Here is a 19171-nt window from a genome sequence, read left to right on the forward strand (position 1 = left end):
ACATAGGTACAGGAGGAGGCCATTCGGCCCTTTGAGCCAGCACTGCCATTCAATATGATCATGGCTGATCATCCACAATCAGTACCCCGTTCCTGCTTGCTCCCCATATCCCTTGATTCCGTTAGCCCTAAGAACTAAATCTAACTCTCTCTTGAAAACATCCAGTGAATTGGCCTCCACTGCCTTCTGTGGCAGAGAATTCCACAGATTCACAACTCTCTGGGTGAAAACGTTTTTCCTCATCTCAGCCCTAAATGGCCGACCTCTTATTCTGAAACTGTGAACCCTGGTTCTGGACTCCCCCAACATCAGGAACATTTTTCTTGCATCTAGCGTGTCCAATCCCTTAATAATCTTATATGTTTCTATAAGATGCCCTCTCATCCTTCTAAATTCCAGTGAATGCAAGCCCAGTCGACCCATTCTTTCATCATATGTCGATCCCGCCAGCCCGGGAATTAACCTGGCGAACCTACGCTGCACTCCCTCAATAGCAAGAATGTCCTTCCTCAAATTAGGACCAATATTGCAGTAGATAGTCCCAGTAGATGTCAAAATATATGAAAGGTGAGATGAAAGTGATGAATGGAAAAGATTGGGGGTGTGCATAGATTGAGGGGGGCAGTCAGTCTCAGTCTACCCCACGACAGAAGGGGGAGGAGTTGTACAGTTTGATAACCTCAGGGAAGAAGGATCTCCTGTGGCGTTCTGTGCTGCATCTTGTACTCAACTAGGATTGTGCTTATGTTTGTCTGAAGAAGGGTCTCGGCCCGAAACGTCACCCATTCCTTCACTCCAGAGATGCTGCCTGTCCCCACTGACTTACTCCAGCATTTTGTGTCAATCTTCAATATGTCTCTGAAACTAAAACTAAATACTTTGAACTTTGCTGCTTGTAAACCTATCTATATTACTAAAAGTCTGATCTTGACCGCTTTTGGCTCATTGTGCTGCGATTTCCGAGAGAACACCGCCACCTATGGCCGTCATTTTTGGCCACCTCCCTCAGAGCCCCCCTCCGCCTTCCGGGACTGGAGGATTTTTCCCATCGATGAAAAATCAGAGAGGTATTAATGTTTTTTTCTTAATTTGCCATTCTCTCTGCTGCCCCTGCTGGAGGGAGGGGGAGGGACTATAAAACCAGGAAGTGGTGTGCCTCGTTCAGTCTCTGCAAGATGGAGAAAGCCAGAGGGTCACGTCTCTCTGAGCTCTGAATAGCACTGAACACATGTCTACTCAACTGTGAGTGCCCTTAATGCGGTTTGAAAATGAAAATATGGTTGGTTTGAAGTGAAAATTCACTGCAAATGGTTGTTTGAGTTGAAGTAATTGGTGGGGAGGTGGAATTGGTGGAGAGGTGGAATATTGCGTTGGGGGACCAGCCCTCCCGTGTGAACATGGGACCCAACTCCGTACCGACAGCCACGTACTCAGGATGGAACCCGGGTCTCTGGCGCCGTGAGGCAGCAGCTCTACCCGCTGCACCACTCAACCTAATAGAGTTAATTTTGACTTCTGGACATAGAAAGAAAGAAAGGAGAATGTTGTTCTCGGACTTGGAGGGAATGAAAAGTTGGAAAGAATAGGTAACAGGATGCACAGATGTGTGGCCAATTCTTGGATGTGTAGGTTGAATGATCTACCATTGTTGTGTGCTGTCGAGGGCATACAGTATGTGGGGTTCTCATGACTACAGAACAGGATTCCAGGTGTTTCATCAATAACTCTGTCCGTCTGAGATTTCTCCATATGCTTCACGCTGCTCTGTGTCATCCAGGCACGGTTCAGCTGCAGAAACACAACACAAGCATTCATTAACCTGCAGGCTCCACACAAGCAACTGCAGACACAAGGAACTACTTCAGAGTTGAAGTGCTGAGCCACCGGGAGACAGACTGAGCGGAGGTGTTTGTTCAACTCGTCCCTTCCCACCCAAACCACCCCCTCCCCAGGTACTTTCCCCTACAACCGCAGAAGATGCAACACCTGTCCCTTTACCTCCCCCCTCGACTCCATCCAAGGACTCACACAGTCTTTCCAGGTGAGGCAGAGGTCCAAGTTCGAGTTCAAGTGAGTTTATTGTCATGTGTCCCTGTATAGGACAATGAAATTCTTGCTTTGCTTCAGCACACAGAACATAGTAGGCATTGACTACAAAACAGACCAGTGTGTCCATATACCATAATATAACTATATACACACATGAATAAATAAACTGATAAAGTGCAAACAAATCTCCTTTTTCCTTTCTTCTCCCCGCCACCCCCATCAGTCTGAAGAAGGGTTTCGGCCCGAAACGTTGCCTATTTCCTTCGCTCCATAGATGCTGCTGCACCCGCTGAGTTTCTCCAGCATTTTTGTGTACCTGCAAATAACAGATAATGGGCTATTAATAATCAGAGTTTTGCCCGAGCCAGGTTTAATAGCCTGATGGCTGTGGGGAAGTAGCTGCACCTCCTCCAACCTCATCTACTGCATCCGCTGTTCCAGGTGTCAACTTCAGGAGCCGTGGTCTCCGGTAGGAAGAGGCCGGTTTGGAAACTCCAAGCCGCTAAGTGTGTTCTTCCGTTCCGACGTCGGAGATCCGATCATCCTGGCCAGAGAGCCTGTACAAGGGGCCTTCCTTGGCAGCGACTGCGGAAGGCTCAAGGCCCCGACCACGGGTGAACAACGAGGAAGATGGCTGGACTTCATTGCCTTCCCTCACAGTGGGAAAGGTTGATTCCACTGTGGGGGGTGTTCATGTTAAACTCGATTATGTATTGTGTGTGGCTGCATGTATCACTGCACCAATTGGTGCATGTGACAATAAATGTCACTTGAGCTTCTCTACATTGGCGAGACCAAGTGCAGGCTCGGCGATCGCTTTGCCCATCACCTCTGCTCAGTCCGTCTTAACCAACCTGATCTCCCGGTGGCCCAGCACTTCAACTCCCCCTCCCATTCCCAATCTGACCTCTCTGTCCTGGGCCTCCTCCATTGTCAGTGTGAGGCCCAGCGCAAGTTGGAGGAACAGCACCTCATATTTCACGGGTAGTTTACACCCCAGCGGTATGAACATTGACTTCTCTATCTTCAGATAGCTCTTGCTTTCTCCCCTCTCCATCCCCTTCCCAGTTCTCCCACTAGTCTGACTGTCCCCGACTACATTCTATCTTTGTCCCACCCCCCTCCCCTGACATCAGTCTGAAGAAGGGTCTCGACCCGAAACGTCGCCCATTCCTTCTCTCCAGAGATGCTGCCTCACCCACTGAGTTACTCCAGCATTTTGTTCCTGTGTCTACCTGTGTCTACCCGTGTCCATCTGTGTCTACCCGTGTTTACCTGTGTCCACGCATGTCTACCTGTGTCCACGCATGTCCATCTGTGCCTACATGTGTCTACCTGTGTCTACCTGTGTCTGTGTCTACCCGTGCCTACCCGTGCCTACCCGTGTCTACCTGTGACTACCTGTGCCTACCTGTGCCTACCTGTGTTTGTGTCTACCTGTGTCTACCTGTGCCTACCTGTGTCTGTGACTACCTGTGCCTACCTGTGTCTACCTGTGTCTGTGTCTACCTGTGCCTACCTGTGACTACCTGTGTGTGTCTGTGTCTACCTGTGTCTACCTGTGTCTACCTGTGTCTACCTGTGACTACCTGTGTCTACCTGTTCCTACCTGTGTCTACCTGTGTCTGTGTCTACCTGTGCCTACCTGTGTCTACCTGTGTCTACCTGTGACTACCTGTTCCTACCTGTGTCTACCTGTTCCTACCTGTGTCTACCTGTGCCTACCTGTGTCTACCTGTGACTACCTGTGTCTACCTGTGTCTACCTGTGCCTACCTGTGTCTACCTGTGACTACCTGTGTCTACCTGTGACTACCCGTGTCTACCTGTGTCTACCTGTGCCACCGTTTGAGCAAGCTATGTACCTGTAACTTGGGTAGCTTACAACCCAGCCGTCTAGACATTGGATTCTCCCCTTTTAGGTAAATAATGTTGTAAATATAATGATGATGGGGTAGACTGTCAGAACTTGGTGGTGGAGGCAGATCCTGTACAATAGTGGCTTCTAAGAGGCTTTTAGATCGGCACATGAGGGGATATGGATCAGGTACAGGTGGAGATCAGCTTAACTTGGTCATGTTCATGATGCCATGACAAACTCTCACCTGCCTGCCTACCTGCCCGTGATCTGTATCCCTCCATTCCCTGCATATCCATGTGCCTGTCTAAAAGCCTCTGAAACGCGACTATCGTATCAGCCTCCACCACCACCCCTGGCAGCACGCTCCAGGCCCCCACCACCCTCTGTGTAAAAAAATGTCCCCATTAAACTTTCCCCCTCTCACCTTATAGCTGTGCCCTCTAGTCTTGGACATCTCCACATTGGGGACAAAGGTTCTGAGTGTCTACCCTATCTACACCTCTCATCATTTTATACACCTATCAGGTCTCCCCTCAACCTCCAACGTTGCAGAGAAAACAATCCAATCTCCCTGTAGCTGAAACCCTGTAATCCATTCAGCATTCTGGTAAACCTCCTCTGCACCGTCTCTAAAGCCTCCACATCCTGTAATGGGGGCGACCAGAACTGCATGCAATACTCCAAAGGCAGCCTGAACAAAGTCCTGTAAAGCTGCATCGTAACTTCCTGACTCTTGTACGCGACGCCCCGACCGATGAAGGCAAGCGTAACGTTCACCTTCTTTACCGCTCTGTCTACTTGTGTTGCCACTTTCAGGGAGTTATGGACCTGGACCACAACATCCCTTTGCTGTTAAGGGTCTTGCCCTTCGGCTCACAATGTTTGTGCCAACTTTAATTGTATAATTAAAGTTGACACAAAATTAAAGCGCCTCTACTTCCTGAGAAGATTACGGAGAGTCGGTTTGTCAAGGAGGACTCTCTCTAACTTCTACAGGTGCACAGTAGAGAGCATGCTGACTGGTTGCATCATGGCTTGGTTCGGCAATTTGAGCGCCCATGTAGAGGAAAAGACTACAAAAAGTAGTAAACACTGCCCAGTCCATCATCGGCTCTGACCTTCCTTCCATCGAAGGGATTTATCGCAGTCGCTGCCTCAAAAAGGCTGGCAGTATCATCAAAGACCCACACCATCCTGACCACACACTCATCTCCCTGCTACCTTCAGGTAGAAGGTACAGGAGCCTGAAGAATGCAACAACCAGGTTCAGGAATAGCTACTTCCCCACAGCCATCAGGCTATTAAACCTGGCTCGGCCAAAACTATGAACATTAATAACCAATTATCTGTTATTTGCACTTTATCAGTTTATTTATTCATGTGTGTATATATTTATATAATGGTATATGGACACACTGATCTGTTTTGTAGTCAATGCCTACTATGTTCTGTTGTGCTGAAGCAAAGCAAGAATTTCATTGTCCTATACAGGGACACATGACAATAAACTCACTTGAACTTAAATGATAATTTCCCCTTACACTGGATCTCCCAAATGACAACACCTCACACTTGCATGGACTAGAGTTGTCTAACACCTGTGGACAGGGGCCAGGAGGAGGTTTTCTGTGTTAGTGCCAATCTACCAAGCAGTAATGTCATGGACATAAAGGTCAAGGAGAAAATGGATCAAAAACTGAATTGAACAAAGACAGTGATTGAAAGTGAGCCGTGAATCTACTATTGTGTTCCAATCGTATGCCATTGTGTCGAGTTGGCACGGTGGCGCAGCGGGTAGAGCTGCTGCTTCACAGTACCAGAGACCGAGGTTCCATCCTGACCACGGGTGCTGTCTGTACAGAGTTTGTACGTTCTCCCCGTAACCTGCGTGGGTTTTCTCCGAGATCTTCGGTTTCGTCCCACACTCCAAAGACGTGCAGGTTTGTAGATTAATTGGCTTCTGTAAGTTGTAATTTGTCCCTTGTGTGTGTAGGATAGGGTTAATGTGCGGGGATCGCTGGTCGGAGCGGACTCGGTGGATCCTTGAAGACCGAAACAGATGAATTTATTATGGGGAACAAGGAAATGGCAGACGAGTTGAACAGGTACTTTGGATCTGTCTTCACTAAGGAGGACACAAACAATTTCCCTGATGTACTAGTGGCCAGAGGATCTAGGGTGACGGAGGAACTGAAGGAAATCCACATTAGGCAGGAAATGGTGTTGGATAGACTGATGGGACTGAAGGCTGATAAATCCCCAGGGCCTGATGGTCTGCATCCCAGGGTACTTAAGGAGGTGGCTCTAGAAATCGTGGACGCATTGGTGATAATTTTCCAATGTTTTATAGATTCGGGATCAGTTCCTGTGGATTGGAGGGTAGCTAATGTTATCCCACTTTTTAAGAAAGGTGGGAGAGAGAAAACAGGGAATTATAGACCAGTTAGCCTGACATCGGTGGTGGGGAAGATGCTGGAGTCAATTATAAAAGATGGAATAGCCGCACATTTGGATAGCAGTAACAGGATTGGTCCGAGTCAGCATGGATTTACGAAGGGGAAATCATGCTTGACTTATCTTCTGGAATTTTTTGAGCATGTAACTAGGAAAATGGACAAGGGGGAGCCTGTGGATGTAGTGTACCTGGACTTTCAGGAAGCATTTGATAAGGTCCCACATAGGGGATTAGTGGGCAAAATTAGGGCACATGGTATTGGGGGTAGAGTGCCGACATGGATAGAAAATTGGTTGGCAGACAGGAAACTAAGAGTAGGGATTAACGGGTCCCTTTCAGAATGGCAGGCAGTGAGTAGTGGGGTACCACAAGGCTCGGTGCTGGGACCGCACTATTTACAATATTTTGATGAAGGGATTCAAAGTAACATTAGCAAATTTGCAGATGACACAAAGCTGAGTGGCAGTGCGAACCAAAGATCCTATAGCGGAGCAAGATAGACCACTCCTGCTTAATGCAATGGGCTGACGTGTAGTACGCAACAGAGCAGAAAGTGGGCCCTTTTTTTCATCCATTTCCGTAACCCGACCCGACCCGACCCGACTCGCAGTGTAATCAACGTTGCGGGGGAACAGTTTGTGTTAATAAATTAAAATTCTGAAAATGAGGAGAATATTTTTCCCAAATAACTTTTATTTTTACGAGGATGTTTCCGTAACCGACTTCCGTCTCCGCGCTAGTATCCTACGGGATCTTTGGTGCCGAGACGGAAGCCGGTTACGGAAATGGGGCCGAAAATTACCCATGAATCTGCCCATGACCGTACTACATCTTTTTCGTCGGGTGGTCTATCTTGCTCCGCTATAGGGTCTCTGGTGTGAACTGTGAGGAGAATGCTATGAGGATGCAGGGTGACTTGGACAGGTTGGGTGAGTGGGCAGATGCATGGCAGATGCAGTTTAATGTGGATAAATGTGAGGTTATCCACTTTGGTGGCAAGAACAGGGGTGTGTGGCGGGACTCAAAGATGTCCAGCCAGGAATGAGGCGGGATACAAAGTTTGTCCCGACCTTAAATACTGCCGGGGGAACCCAGTGACCTGCATCCCAAGTCACCAACACACTCGACTCCATACTCCAGGGTCAGGTTTAGCACTGCAAGTGGTTCACCACTAGAGGATGCCACAAAGTTAGATTATTATGTGAATGGTGTCAAGTTGGGAAAAGGGGAAGTACAACGGGATCTGGGGGTCCTTGTTCATCAGTCAATGAAAGTAAGCATGCAAGTACAGCAGGCAGTGAAGAAAGCTAATGGCATGTTGGTCTTCATCACAAGAGGAGTTGAGTTTTGGAGCAAAGAGGTCCTTCTGCAGTTGTACAGGGCCGTGGTGAGACCACACCTGGAGTAGGCAATTTTGGTCTCCAATTTTGAGGAAGGACATTCTTGCTATTGAGGGATTGCAGCGTAGGTTCACCAGGTTAATTCCCAGGATGGCGGGACTGTCATATCTTGATAGAATGGAACGACTGGGTTTGTATACACTGGAATTTAGAAGGATGAGAGGCAATCTTATTGAAACATGTAAGATTATCAAAGGTTTGGAAAATGCAGGAAACATGTTCCCGATGTTGACAGAGTCCAGAAACAGGGGTCACAGTTTAAGAATAAGGGGTCGGCCATTTAGGACTGAGAGAGAGTTGTGAATTTGTGGAATTCTCTGCCACAGAAGGCAGTGGAGGCTGATTCACTGGATGTATTTAAGAGTTAGATTTAGCTCTTGGGGCTAGCGGAATCAAGGGGTATGGGGAGAAGGCAGGCTCAGGTTATTGATTGTGGATGATCAGCCAAAAAATGGCAGTGTTGGCTGGAAGGACCAAATGGCCTCCTCCGGCACCTATTTTCCATGTTTCTCTGTTTCTAAAACCCATGCAGGTCATGGGGAAAACGTGCAAACTCCACGCAGACAGCACCTGTGGTCAGGATAGAAACAGGGTCTCTGGCACTGTGAGGCATCGGCTCTACATTTTCTCAGTTTATTGAAGTGATAGGTGTATCGGTCCGGCTCGCATCCGATGCTCATTATCCCATCGTGTTGTGAGTCTCTATTGGACAGAGGTCACGTTGTCCTTGCCTGGTCCATATTCCTCCAAAACTTCCACTCCATAGACCTGTCCAAAAAGGACACAGAGTGCTGGAGTAACTCAGCGGGTCAGGCAGCATCTGTGGAGAACATGGATAGGTGACGTTTCACAGAGTGCTGGAATAACTCAGCGGGTCAGGCAGCATCTGTGGAGAACATGGATAGGTGACGTTTCACAGAGTGCTGGAATAACTCAGCGGGTCAGGCAGCATCTGTGGAGAACATGGATAGGTGACGTTTCACAGAGTGCTGGAGTAACTCAGCGGGTCAGGCAGCATCTCTGGGGAGCATAGATAGGTGACATTTTAGGTCAGGACCCATCTTCAGACTGATTCACAAGTTATAGTAGAATAAGGCCATTCGGCCCTTCAAGACTACTCCGCCATTCTGTTATCATTTCAACAATTAAAATTTAAATTTAAACTGAATAACAACCAATATTTTAAATATTTACAGATATGTGACTATGAAGAAATATACACAGATTTCAAAGTATAATCTTAGATCCATTGGAAGAAACAATGAATATAAAGGCGGATTCACAAAAATTAATATCATACTTATATAATAGTACTAGACCAAGTGCAGACCCGTTGGGTCTGTTCCCCCAACGTGTGGTTGTGGGGGGGGGGAGACGGCATGCAGCGTCACACACACTAACTATCCCCCCCCCCCCGCACTCACGCTAATTACCCCCCTTGATATTATATTAATATTATTAATTTGCTCCTTTTACTCCATAACCACCCTATCTACTGACGCATAGCCCCCAACTTGCAGTCACATCTAGAGAGGGGGGGGGGTGGGGGGCGAGGGTAGAGAGTGAGGGCAGAGAGAGAAGGGGCAGAGACAGAGAGAGAGGGGAGGAGAGAGAGAGGGTGAGAGTGAGGGGGAGAGAGAGGGGGTGCGAGGGGGAGAGGTGGGGAGCAGGGAGGGGGAGGGAAGAGGGTAGAGGGTTGTGGAGGGAGAGGAAGAGGGGGTAGGCGAGGGGAGGAGGGGAGAGGAAGGGGGATGGAGGGGGGGGAGAGAGGATGGGAGAGAGAGAGAGTACAGGTGTGGGGAGGAGAGAGATGAGAGAAAGAAGAGGGAACTAGGGAGATGATAGAGAGAGAGAGACAGAATGCCTTTTTACTCAACCCAAACCCCCCAAACAACCATTTGCAGGCAGTTGCTTTTTTCCTTCAAACTAACCATAACCATATTTTCATTTCCAAACCAAATTAAGGGTACCTGTACTTACAGCTGTGTAGACATTTGTTCAGTCATTCAGAGCTCAGACCTCCAGCTTGCAGACACTGATTGGGGCACCCCACTTCCTGGTTTTATAGTCCCTCCCCCATCCCACCAGCAGGAGCAGCAGAGAGAATGGGGAATTTTGTAAAAACATTAATATCTCTTTCATATTTCATCGACGGGAAAAGTCCTCGGCATACATACGGCGGAGGGGGGCTCTGAGCGAGGTGGCCAAAAATGACGGCCGTAGGTGGCGGCGTTCTCTCGGAAATCGCAGCACAGAGCGCCAAAACCGGTCAAGAACAGAGTTTTAGTAGTATAGATTTTAAATAGAGAATTCCCATCAACAGAGGCAATTAGAGAAGACTGGGAAAAATAATTAACGATAAATATTTCGAATGAAATATGGGAAAAGTATTTGATATATATATACATAAATGTTCGATTAATGCTAGACAGAATTTAATTCAATTTAAAATACTTCATAGATTATATTATTCAAAAACGAGGTTGAATAAATTCTACCCAAATATCTCTCCCATCTGTGATAAATGTCTTTCTCAAAATGCCAATATTACACATTCTTTTGTATCTTGCACAAAACTTCATAAATTTTGGTGTGATATTTTTGATAAATTCACAAAGCTATTTAAGATAAAATTGGAAGCTAATACTGAAAAGATTATATTTGGAGTAATGGGAGATGGGAACAAATTAAACATATCCCAAACACATCATTTTTTAATTATGGGTTAATAACAGCAAAAAAACTCATACTTAAATTTTTGGAAAAATGCTACTATACCAACGCTTAAAATGTGGATTAGTAATATGTTGGACACAGCACACCTGGAAGAAATGAGACTCCTCCTAATAGATAAACAAGACCAATTCTTAACGAAGGTAGACAAAAAAATGGAGAAACTCAGCGGGTGCAGCAGCATCTATGGAGCGAAGGAAATAGGCAACGTTTCGGGCCGAAACCCTTCCGGGTTTCGACCTGAAACGTTGCCTATTTCCAGAAGGATTTCGGCCTGAAACGTTGCCTATTTCCAGAAGGATTTCGGCCTGAAACTTTGCCTATTTCTAGAAGGATTTCGGCCTGAAACGTTGCCTATTTCTAGAAGGATTTCGGCCTGAAACGTTGCCTATTTCCAGAAGGATTTCGGTCTGAAACGTTGCCTATTTCTAGAAGGATTTCGGCCTGAAACGTTGCCTATTTCCAGAAGGATTTCGGCCCGAAACGTTGCCTATTTCCAGAAGGATTTCGGCCCGAAACGTTGCCTATTTCCTTCAGGGTTTCGGCCCGAAACGTTGCCTATTTCCTTCAGGGTTTCGGCCCGAAACGTTGCCTATTTCCTTCGCTCCATAGATGCTGCTGCACCCGCTGAGTTTCTCCAGCTTTTTTGTGTACCTTCGATTTTCCAGCATCTGCAGTTCCTTCTTGAACCAATTCTTAACGAGTTGGTCTCCATTTATTGATTTCCTTGATTCATGTGGTGGAACAGTATCGTAAAAATTAAATGTTTCAGGTATGGGTGAAAGATGATCAACAATAGAAAAAAATCATCCCCTTGCATCTGTTGATAATCTCCCTCCTGCTCTCTGTTCTCGCTTATCTCTTTTCCTCACCTTCTCTTTTCCTTTTTTATCTACACACACTACACTTTTCCATATTCTTTACTATATCCTTTTTTTTTTCTTATTTCTCTCTTTAAAAAATCAAAAATGAAGTTGTACAGAGAATGTATTCTGTTAACATATATTAGGCACCTGTAAAAAGGTACCACTGTATTGTATTTACTTCTAATAAAATATATATTTTTAAAAGACTACTCCGCCATTCAATCATGGCCGATCTCTGCCTCCTAATCCCATTTTCCTTCCTTCTCCCCATAACCCTTGACATCCGTTCTAATCAAGAATTTGTCCATCTCTGCGTTAAAAATATCCACTAACTTGGCAATGAGTTCCACAGATTCACCACCCTCTGACTAAAGAAATTCCTCCTCACCTCCTTTCTAAGTCCTAGACTCTCCCACCAGTGGAAACATCCTCTCCACATCCACTCTATCGATGCCTTTCATTAGTCTGTACGTTTCAATGAGGTGCCCTCTCATCCTTCTAAACTCCAGCGAGTACAGGCCCAGTGCTGTCAAACGCTCATCAAATGTTAACCCACTCATTCCTGGAATCATTCTTGTAAATCTCTGGACCTGGGTGATGTTTTGAGTCGAGACCCTTCTTCAGACTGAAGGTTTAAGTGGGGTGAACATGGACAGGGCGGGCCGAAGGGCCTGTGTCCGTATTCTAACTGTGAGGTCGGTGTGGGTGAATCCTAACAGTGTTTCCCTGTTGTTCAGGTAAGCGGGAATGTTCAGTCATTGGAAAAGACGAACTGGGAAGATGTTCCTGATGCTGATGGTGGCCAGCTGTCTGACCTTCATTACTAGGTTGGTCTACCTCTCTACAGTCAATGGGTAAGTCTAACCCTGGACTACAACCTCCCTCTGTCACCCTCTCTCCTCAGCCTTGATTGTCATAGCGCCATGCAGCGCACCCACAGGCCCTTCGGCCCAACTAATCCTTGCTAACCAACATATCCAATGTCCACTGACTTTAGTTTATTGTCATAGACCCAAAACGTCACCCATTCCTTATCTACAGAGATGCTGCCTGACCTGCTGAGTTACTCCAGCACTCTGTGAAACATCACCTATCCATGTTCTCCACAGATGCTGCCTGACCCGCTGAGTTACTCCAGCACTCTGTGAAACGTCACCTATCCATGTTCTCCACAGATGCTGCCTGACCCGCTGAGTTACTCCAGCACTATGTGAAACGTCACCTATCCATGTTCTCCACAGATGCTGCCTGACCCGCTGAGTTACTCTGGCAACTTCAGTGGGAACGGATCTGTGTTGGGGGCTGGTTGTTGCCACATGTTGTTAATGACATCTCTTTGTGTCCAGGCTGTGGCCTGATGTGTTTCTACAGCCGTGGTTGTCTCCAGCAATGTCACAGAGGGAACGGTCCCTGGAGAAACCCTGCCGACCCAAAACGCACTTGTTCTTCCTGAAGACACACAAGACAGCCAGTAGCACCGTGCTTAACATCATGTACCGTTTTGGTGAGGCAAGGAACTTAACCTTTGCCCTGCCAGTGTCCTACCAGTTTGGCTATCCCCAACTCTTTGATACAAAAACAGTGAAATCATACAACGCCACGAATAATCAGGAATACCACATCATTTGCAACCACATGAGGTTCTACAAGCCCCAGGTAAGTAAGGCAAGCCAGTGATTCATTACTCCAGAAAACCACAAGCCTTGTGACATGTGTAGGAAGGAACGGCAGATGCTGGTTTAAACCGAAGATAGACACAGAGTGCTGGAGTAACTCAGCGGGTCAGACAGCATCTGTGGAGAACATGGATAGGTGACGTTTCACAGAGTGCTGGAGTAACTCAGCGGGTCAGGCAGCATCTGTGGAGAACATGGATAGGTGACGTTTCACAGAGTGCTGGAGTAACTCAGCGGGTCAGGCAGCACCTGTGGAGAACATGGATAGGTGACGTTTCACAGAGTGCTGGAGTAACTAGCGGGTCAGGCAGCATCTGTGGAGAACATGGATAGGTGACGTTTCACAGAGTGCTGGAGTAACTCAGTGGGTCAGGCAGCATCTGTGGAGAACATGGATAGGTGACGTTTCACAGAGTGCTGGAGTAACTCAGCGGGTCAGGCAGCATCTGTGGAGAACATGGATAGGTGACGTTTCACAGAGTGCTGGAGTAACTCAGCGGGTCAGGCAGCATCTGTGGAGAACATGGATAGGTGACGTTTCACAGAGTGCTGGAGTAACTCAGCGGGTCAGGCAGCATCTGTGGAGAACATGGATAGGTGACGTTTCGCAGAGTGCTGGAGTAACTCAGCGGGTCAGGCAGCATCTGTGGAGAACATGGATAGGTGACGTTTCGCAGAGTGCTGGAGTAACTCAGCGGGTCAGGCAGCATCTGTGGAGAGAAGGAATGGGTGAAGTTTTGGGTACAGACCCTTCAGACGTGTCTCGACCCGTAATGCCATCCATTCCCTCTCTCCAGGTGTGCTGCCTATCCCGCTGAGTTACTCCAGCATTTTGTGCCTGTCTTAAGTTTACTGACATTTTAGTTAATCATGTATTGGCTTTCCGCTGACTGGATAGCACAAAATAAAAAGCTTTTCACTGTACCTCGGATCACGCGATGATACACAAAACTATCTAAAACAAGACTAAACCAGTTTAGAGATACAGCATGGAATCAGGCCCTTCTGCCCATCGAGCCTGTGCTGGCCACAATTACCCTGTACACTAGTTCCATCCAACACACTTGGGGCAATTTACAGAACCAACAAGCCTGCACGTCTTTGGGGTGTGGGTGGGAACTGGAGCACCCGGAGAAAACCCACGCGGTCACAGGGAGAACGTACAAACTCAATTCAGTTCAGTTTTGTTTATTGCCACGTGTACCGAGGTACAGACAAAAGCATTTGTCGCCTGCTAACCAGTCAGTGGAAAGACAACACATGGTTACAATCGAGCCGTCCACAGTGTACAGATACATGATAAGGGAATAACGTTTAGTGCAAGGTAAAGCCAGCAAAGACCGATCAAGGATCAAGTCTGAGGGTCTCCAATGAAGTGGACAGGAGCTCAGGACTGCTCTCTAGTTGGTGAGAGGTCGGTTTAGTTGCTGATTACTGAACTGATGGTACAAAGACTGTGGGACAGGCAGCATCTCTGGGGAAAAGGAATGGATGACGTTTCGGGTCAGACTCAATCAGAAGGGTCTCATTCCTTCTCCCCAGAGATGCTGCTGCCTGTCCCGCTGAGTTACTCCAGCATGTTGTGTCTATCTTCAGTGTAAATTGGCAGCTGCAGTTCCTTCCTACACAGTAGGCAAGTACGATGGTCGGCAGGGACACAGTGGGCCGAAGGGCCTGTTGCTGTGCCTTTGGGCTAATTGTAGGTAGGGGGTGTGAAATGTTCTTTGTGTTGCAGGTGGAGAAGTTGATGCCGAACGACACCTTCTACTTCTCCATCCTCCGCAGCCCAGTGACATGGATGGAATCCTCCTTTGCTTACTACAAGGACACTGCCAGGGCCTTCTCCAATGTGACGTCGCTGGAGCAGTTCCTCGAAGATCCCTGGAGCCACTACTCGCCCACCAGCAGCCGCAGTCATTACGCCAGGAACTGCATGTGGTTTGACTTTGGCTTTGATCACAATGAGGGCGACACACCTGCGTACGTGGACTCTGTCATCGGCAAGATCGCCAACACCTTCCACCTCATCCTGATCGCCGAGTACTTTGACCAGTCCATGGTCTTGTTGCAAGAGGCACTCTGCTGGGATCAGGACGACGTGCTTTCCTTCAAGCTTAACCTCAGGGGCAACGGCACAGTGGTGCCTCTGTCCGAGACGACACCCGATCAAATCCGAGCCTGGAATTCATTGGACTGGAAGCTCTACCTGCATTTCAACCGGACCTTCTGGCAGAAGGTGGACCTGTACGGTAGGCAGAGGATGAGCGAGGAGGTGGTCCTCCTGCAGGAGGCCAGGCAGAAGATGAGGGACCTCTGCCTAGAGAGAGGGAGGCCTGTGGACCCCAGTCAGATTCTGGACAAGACCATCATACCCTTCCAGTATGGCTGGGCTCGCATCCAGGGCTACAACCTCAACACCAACCTCACACCCGCCACCAGGGAAAGGTGTCTACGTATGATCCTGCCCGAACTCCAGTACAAAGACCTGCTGGACGCCAAGGCCCATCCCCCTGTTTCCCATCCTCCTGCTGCCCATCCTCCTGCTGCCCATTGACCTGCTGCCCATCGACCTGCTGCCCATCCCCCTGTGGCCCATCGACCTGCTGCCCATTGACCTGTTGCCCATTGACCTGCTGCCCATCGACCTGCTGCCCATCGACCTGCTGCCCATTGACCTGCTGCCCGGCCCAAGGGAGCATCCTCCGTGGTGAAAGCCACAAATATATAGCCCAATCCAACGCTCCTCTATCCAGGAAATGGGGTCCAAATGATTGTGTATGCATGTGAGGATCAGGTATGCATGCCAACCCGGTGATTGTAATGGCAGTGATTAATCGGGCTTGAAATCAAAGACTTTGTTGTTGTGAAATTACTTGTACGTTCCATTCCTCTACTTGCTATGGTCCACGTTTGTACTGCAGCACTTCTGTGTGTCACCTTGTGAGGCAGAACTTCATTTAGAGTAATGACAGGGCACGGTGGGGTGGTGACTCTAGATTTGAGGAAGACCTTTAGAACTGGGGAAGAACTGTAGAATTGAGGAAGAACTGTAGAACTGAGGAAGACCTATAGACCTGTGGAAGACCTCTAGTGCTCAGGACATTCTCTAGAACCGAGGAAGACCTCTAGAACTGTAGAATTGAGGAAGACCTAGGAAGACCTCTAGATCTGACGAAGACCTCTATACTTGAGGAAGAACTATAAAACCGAGGAAGATCTCTAGATCCGAGGAAGACCTCCTGAACGGAGGAAGACCTTTAAAACTGAGGAAGAACTGTAGAATTGAGGAAGACCTGTAGAACCGAGGAAGACCTGTAGACCTGAAGAAGATCTGTAGTTCCAGAAGTGGGGAGCATGTTCCTGATGATTCCGATACCAAGAATTGCGACTCTTTTCTTTGGTTCTGCAGCTGGTTCTGCAGTTTTTCTGTCAGCTTATAATAAGGGAGAATACCCTATAAACTATTGAGAGAGTGCAGTGGTTTGGTGGTTTTGGGATGGATCTGTCCCAGGATGTTAAGAGAGGCAAGGGAAGAGATTGTCGGGGCTCTGGGGTAGAATTTCGCATTCGAGGTGAAAAACCAGAAGACTAGGCAACAGTTAATGTTGTCCCCATGAACGTGACCCCACCAACCATGGGTTGTCCCCACGACCATGACGCCAAACTAACAACGATGTGGAGGGGCATCATTAAACTTACAGAATAATGAAAGGTATCGATAGAGTGGATGTGGGAGAGTCTAGGACCAGAGGTCACAGCCTCAGAATTAAAGGGCTCTCATTTAGCAAGGAGATAAGGAGGAACATCTTTAGTCAGAGGATGGTGAATCTGTGGAACTCATTGCCACAGGAGGCTATGGAGGCCAAGTCAGTGGATATTTTTAAGTCAGAGTTGGACAATTTATCGATTAGTACGTGTGTCAAGGGTTACGGGGAGAAGGCAGGAAAATGGGATTAGGAGGCAGAGATGAGCCATGATTGAATGGCGGAGTAGACTCGATGGGCCGAATGGCCCAATTCTACTCCCATAACTTGTGAACTTGTGATGAGGTGCTTCTTCCTCCCAGAGAGGCTAAAACAGGGCAAATAGGATCTCGGTTTAAGGTGAGAGGGGGATTTTAAAGGGGATGTGAAGGACAAGATTTCTACCGATGGGCAACCTCGCCAGCGATCTGTCTCATCCTTCACTTGTTTTAGTGTTCTTAGTCTGTCGTTAAATGTGTGTTTTAGTGGATGGGGGGTGGGGAAACTTCTTTAATCTCTTTCCTGGGCGTTGATGCGACTTTTCGGTATCGTATCTCCGTCCGCACTGCGGCCGAACATCGTGGAGCTGGTGGCCTCTAGCTGGGGATTGACATCAGAAGCTCCAACCGGCTGCCCCGACTGCGGGCAGTTCGACGGCCCCGACTGTGGGAGAAAAGGAGGGAGAAGATAAGACTTTATTGCCTTCCATCACAGTGGGGAATGTGGGGAATCCGCTGTGGTGGATGTTTATGTTAACTTTTATGTCGTTGTGTGTCTTGTTGCTTTTATTCCGTATGTTCTTACATACTTGGCTAATAAATTAATTACAATTACAATTAAATATAGATGTGTGGAAGAACTGCTAGAAGAAGTGGTAGCGGTACAAATACAGAATGTAAACCCAGAGGTGGCGGTGACATTCAAGAGGCATTTAGATAGGCATATGAACAGGTGCGGAATTGTCATAGAGGGAGTGCAGAGAAGGTTCACCAGACTGATTCCTGGGATGTCAGGACTGTCTTATGAAGAAAGACTGGATAGACTTGGTTTATACTCTAGAATTTAGGAGATTGAGAGGGGATCTTATAGAAACTTACAACATTCTTAAGGGGTTGGACAGGCTAGATGCAGGAAGATTGCTCCCGATGTTGGGGAAGTCCAGGACAAGGGGTCACAGATTAAGGATAAGGGGGAAATCCTTTAAAACCGAGATGAGAAGAACTTTTTGCACACAGAGAGTGGTGAATCTCTGGAACTCCCTGCCACAGAGGGTAGTCGAGGCCAGTTCATTGGCTATATTTAAGAGGGAGTTAGATGTGGCCCTTGTGGCTAAGGGGATCAGAGGGTATGGAGAGAAGGCAGGTACGGGATACTGAGTTGGATGATCAGCCATGATCATATTGAATGGCGGTGCAGGCTCGAAGGGCCGAATGGCCTACTCCTGCACCTAATTTCTATGTTTCTATGTTTCTATGTAACAGGTGCGGAATGGGGAGAATATGCAGGAAGGAGCTGTAGCTGCTGGTTTACTCTGAAGAGAGACACAAAATGCTGGAAGAACTCAGCGGGACAGGCAGAATCTCTGGAGGAGAGGGGGTAGCATTTCGGGTCGAGATCTCTTCAGACTGAAGAACTACATACTGTAGTCGGCCATTCGGCCCTTCCAGCCAGCACCGCCGTTCAATATGATCATGGCTGATCATCCACAATCAGTTCCCCGTTCCTGCTTTCTCCCCATATCCCCTGATTCCGTTAGCCCCAAGAGCTAAATCTAACTCTCTCCTGAAAACATCCAGTGAATCGGCCTCCACTGAGAATTCCACACATTCACAACTCTCTGGGTGAAAAAGTTTTTCCTCATCTCGGTCCTAAATGACCGACCCCTTATTCTTAAACTGTGACCCCTGGTTCTAGACTCCCCCAACATCGGGAACATTTTTCCTGCATCTAGCGTGTCCAACCCTTTAAGAATTCTATATCGCCCCGATCGCTGGACCAAAGACTTCCAAGTTTGAGGTTTGTAACTGATTAACTAATTGGCTTGTTAAACCTACAAATGATGCCCAGTGTGTGTGTGGGGTAGTGTTAGCGGATGGGGTCATCGCTGGGGTCATCGCTGGGCGGTGTGGTCCCGGGACGGGGTCATCGCTGGGCGGTGCTGACCCGGGACGGGGTCATCGCTGGGGTCATCGCTGGGGTCATCGCTGGGCGTTGCGGACCCAGGACGGGGTCATCGCTGGGGTCATCGCTGGGCGTTGTGGTCGCGGGACGGGGTCATCGCTGGGCGGTGCGGTCCCGGGACGGGGTCATCGCTGGGATCATCGCTAGGGTCATCGCTGGGCGTTGTGGTCCCGGGACGGGGTCATCGCTGGGGTCATCGCTGGGGTCA

The 19171-nt window shown here is 48.0% G+C and overlaps 3 protein-coding genes across 3 annotated transcripts in view; 1 reads left to right on the plus strand and 2 right to left on the minus strand.

The window, feature by feature from the left end:
* LOC116967995 (galactose-3-O-sulfotransferase 2-like) overlaps positions 1–11784 on the minus strand; it is a 19784-nt gene extending 8000 nt beyond the window's left edge. The window contains exon 1 of the mRNA XM_033014630.1: positions 11780–11784. The gene's annotated coding sequence lies outside the window, so the exon portion shown is untranslated. The remainder of the gene's footprint in view (positions 1–11779) is intronic.
* Positions 1–19171, minus strand: part of LOC116968066 (galactose-3-O-sulfotransferase 2-like) — a 130500-nt gene that overhangs the window by 46991 nt on the left and 64338 nt on the right. The gene's annotated exons all lie outside the window — the stretch shown is intronic.
* LOC116967996 (galactose-3-O-sulfotransferase 2-like) lies at positions 12753–15593 on the plus strand. The gene is made up of 2 exons (XM_033014631.1): positions 12753–13019; positions 14775–15593. The coding sequence occupies exons 1-2, from the start codon at positions 12753–12755 to the stop codon at positions 15591–15593; spliced, it is 1086 nt and encodes a 361-aa protein (XP_032870522.1).

Source organism: Amblyraja radiata, chromosome 43 (assembly GCF_010909765.2).
Source record: "Amblyraja radiata isolate CabotCenter1 chromosome 43, sAmbRad1.1.pri, whole genome shotgun sequence".
In the NCBI taxonomy this organism is placed as follows: Eukaryota; Metazoa; Chordata; class Chondrichthyes; order Rajiformes; family Rajidae; genus Amblyraja; species Amblyraja radiata.